The 2965-nt window shown below is 57.3% G+C and overlaps 1 protein-coding gene across 1 annotated transcript in view; it reads left to right on the forward strand.

Moving 5' to 3' along the window:
• Window positions 1-1604: 1604 nt before the first annotated feature.
• The window catches only part of SKOR2 (SKI family transcriptional corepressor 2), a 40564-nt gene continuing 39203 nt past the window's right edge, over window positions 1605-2965 (forward strand). Inside the window, 1 exon segment of the mRNA XM_037508554.2 lies at window positions 1605-2965. This exon segment is cut by the window's right edge and continues 619 nt beyond it. Coding sequence (XP_037364451.2) covers window positions 1605-2965 — 1361 coding nt within the window.

A 2965-nucleotide genomic window follows, 5' to 3' on the forward strand; every position in this document is an offset into this window, starting at 1 on the left:
TGTCTCCGATCTATCCGAAGTGACAATCCAGCCTCTCTCGCTGATGGCGTCAAGATGTGCCATCCTTTCTGGAGGCCGCCAGCCTAATGAGATCTGAGGATCCAAGGGGTCGCTAGGGCGTGGGGACAGATGTCGCAGGGGTCCAGAGAGGGCGAGGATCTGACAGTCGGGGTGAGGTTGGTCGGGTAGAATATCCTTTAAAATCACCATTGGAACAAACTCCAGTGTGCTTGACTGAAAGTGGCGATGCTACTGGCCACGGGTGATTTTCCAGGGCAAAGGATAGTCTTGACCGCCGTGCTAGACTTGTGGTTGTGGAGAGGTCGCAGCTTGATTTCCTAGGGAATGAGCCACGGTGCTTGTTTTGACTTAGCCGCTGGATCGTAAAGGTTTCTTTCCCTTGTTTTTCCCCATATTTTCAATGTACTGGATATTTTTCCCCATTATGGGAACCCGTTGGTCGGGAGATGATAGGCATTTTCCCCCGCAGGCCCAACCCGGGGCTTGGCCTTTCAATGCGCCCACAGATTACCTAGCCCATGAATTATCTACTCTGTGGGGCACTTCTCCCCAGTCAGGATATGGAGCTGTCTGCATGGAACAGAAAAAGAAATTCACGGAAAGTGATTCACCTTACAACTATATTCGCCCTTTAAAGCCTACCAAAAATGATCCCCAAGAATTGTCATTTTCAAAACACTGTTTCTGGGTGAGCTACTTGCCTGCAATTATTTGCTCATTATTATGGAAATGACCAAAAATTTTTTTTAATGACTTCAAGTCTACAAGTTCACCTTCTTAAGCTACTTATCTGAAATCAGAATGCTTCAGATCTGCCAGTAGTTTTGTTTTGTTTTGTTTCTAAGTGAAAGTAAAACGCCCTGTTTTGGTGCAGTCATACATATGGTTTTGTACATTATTTCATCTTTCTCCCAAATATTCTAATTATAGTATCAAAATATCTAATGGCAGAGATGGGGGAGAAAGGATTTCGTTTTGCTTTAATGGGCTGTGTCTCAACCAGTAGTAAACCCCCACCCTCCCCCCAGGAAACCACAGGTACCACAAAAATTACGTTTTAAAAGGTTGGGGGTTATTTAACCAAAATCAATCTATTTTCAAAAAAAATATGAATTGTCTCTCTTAAAATTGGGTTTCAATGGCCACGTCCCAGTTTTCCATAACTTCTAGAATCTGTACCAGTTACAACTATGAGCCTTCCTAATTTCCAGCCATTTTATTTTGAAAGCTTTTATAAATCAGGGGTACAGCTTGAGTTTCTCGAGAATTGACTGATTTGGGGGGGAAAATATAATTTACTTTGGATGTTTAGAACAGAAAAAAAGTACTTCCAAAACCCCTGCATTTCCAGGGGCAACCGTGAAGAAAATGAAAAGAGATGCTTCCTTATGTCTGAAATTTCTCTCTTCGCCCCGTGATAATCGTGTCTTAACCAGAGCAAGGAAGTTACTGTCATTCTTCAGTTCGTCCACTTAACCCGCTCGGTTTTAAAGCGGAAAGGCTCAAGTCAACTCTTTCTCTCTTCCCTTGCAGCGTCCAAGGCAGCCCCGGAGCGCTCGGCCCGGGCGTCCGCGGGGGAGGAGATGGCTTCCAGTCCGCTGCCGGGGCCCAACGACATCTTGCTGGCATCGCCGTCGAGCGCCTTCCAGCCCGATGCGCTGAGCCAGCCGCGACCTGGTCACGCCAACCTCAAACCCAACCAGGTGGGCCAGGTGATCCTCTACGGCATCCCCATCGTGTCGTTGGTGATAGACGGGCAGGAGCGCCTGTGCCTGGCTCAGATCTCCAACACGCTCCTCAAGAACTTCAGCTACAACGAGATCCACAACCGCCGCGTGGCGCTGGGCATCACGTGCGTGCAGTGCACCCCGGTGCAGCTGGAGATCCTGAGGCGCGCCGGGGCCATGCCCATCTCTTCGCGCCGCTGTGGGATGATCACCAAGCGCGAGGCTGAGCGCTTGTGCAAGTCGTTCCTCGGCGAAAACAGGCCGCCCAAGCTCCCCGACAACTTCGCCTTCGACGTGTCGCACGAGTGCGCCTGGGGCTGCCGCGGCAGCTTCATCCCCGCGCGCTACAACAGCTCGCGCGCCAAGTGCATCAAATGCAGCTACTGCAACATGTACTTCTCGCCCAACAAGTTCATCTTCCACTCCCACCGCACGCCCGACGCCAAGTACACGCAGCCGGACGCAGCCAACTTCAACTCGTGGCGCCGGCACCTCAAGCTCACCGACAAGAGCCCCCAGGACGAGCTGGTCTTCGCCTGGGAGGACGTGAAGGCCATGTTCAACGGCGGCAGCCGCAAGCGCGCGCTGCCCCAGCCGGGCGCGCACCCCGCCTGCCACCCGCTCAGCTCGGTCAAGGCGGCCGCGGTGGCCGCGGCGGCCGCCGTGGCCGGGGGCGGGGGGCTGCTGGGCCCGCACCTGCTGGGGGCACCCCCGCCCCCCCCGCCGCCCCCGCCCCTGGCCGAGCTGGCGGGCGCCCCGCACGCGCACCACAAACGCCCGCGCTTTGACGACGACGAGGACTCGCTGCAGGAGGCGGCCGTGGTGGCCGCCGCCAGCCTCTCGGCCGCCGCCGCCAGCCTCTCGGTGGCCGCGGCCTCGGGGGGCGCGGGCGCGGGCGCGGGCGGCGCCGGGGGCGGCTGCGTGGCCGGTGTGGGCGCGGGCGCGGGCGCAGCGGCGGGCGCCAAGGGCCCTCGCAGCTACCCGGTCATCCCGGTGCCCAGCAAGGGCTCGTTCGGGGGCGTGCTGCAGAAGTTCCCGGGGTGCGGGGGGCTCTTCCCGCATCCCTACACCTTCCCCGCGGCGGCCGCGGCCTTCGGCTTGTGCCACAAGAAAGAGGACGCGGGCGCTGCGGCCGAGGGGCTGGGCGGCGCGGGCGGCGCGGGCGCGGGGCCCAAAGCGGGGCTGTCGGGCCTCTTCTGGCCCGCGGGCCGCAAGGA

This window comes from Talpa occidentalis, unplaced genomic scaffold, assembly GCF_014898055.3.
Source record: "Talpa occidentalis isolate TD23 unplaced genomic scaffold, MPIMG_talOcc4v2.1 talOcc4.13, whole genome shotgun sequence".
Taxonomy (NCBI): domain Eukaryota; kingdom Metazoa; phylum Chordata; class Mammalia; order Eulipotyphla; family Talpidae; genus Talpa; species Talpa occidentalis.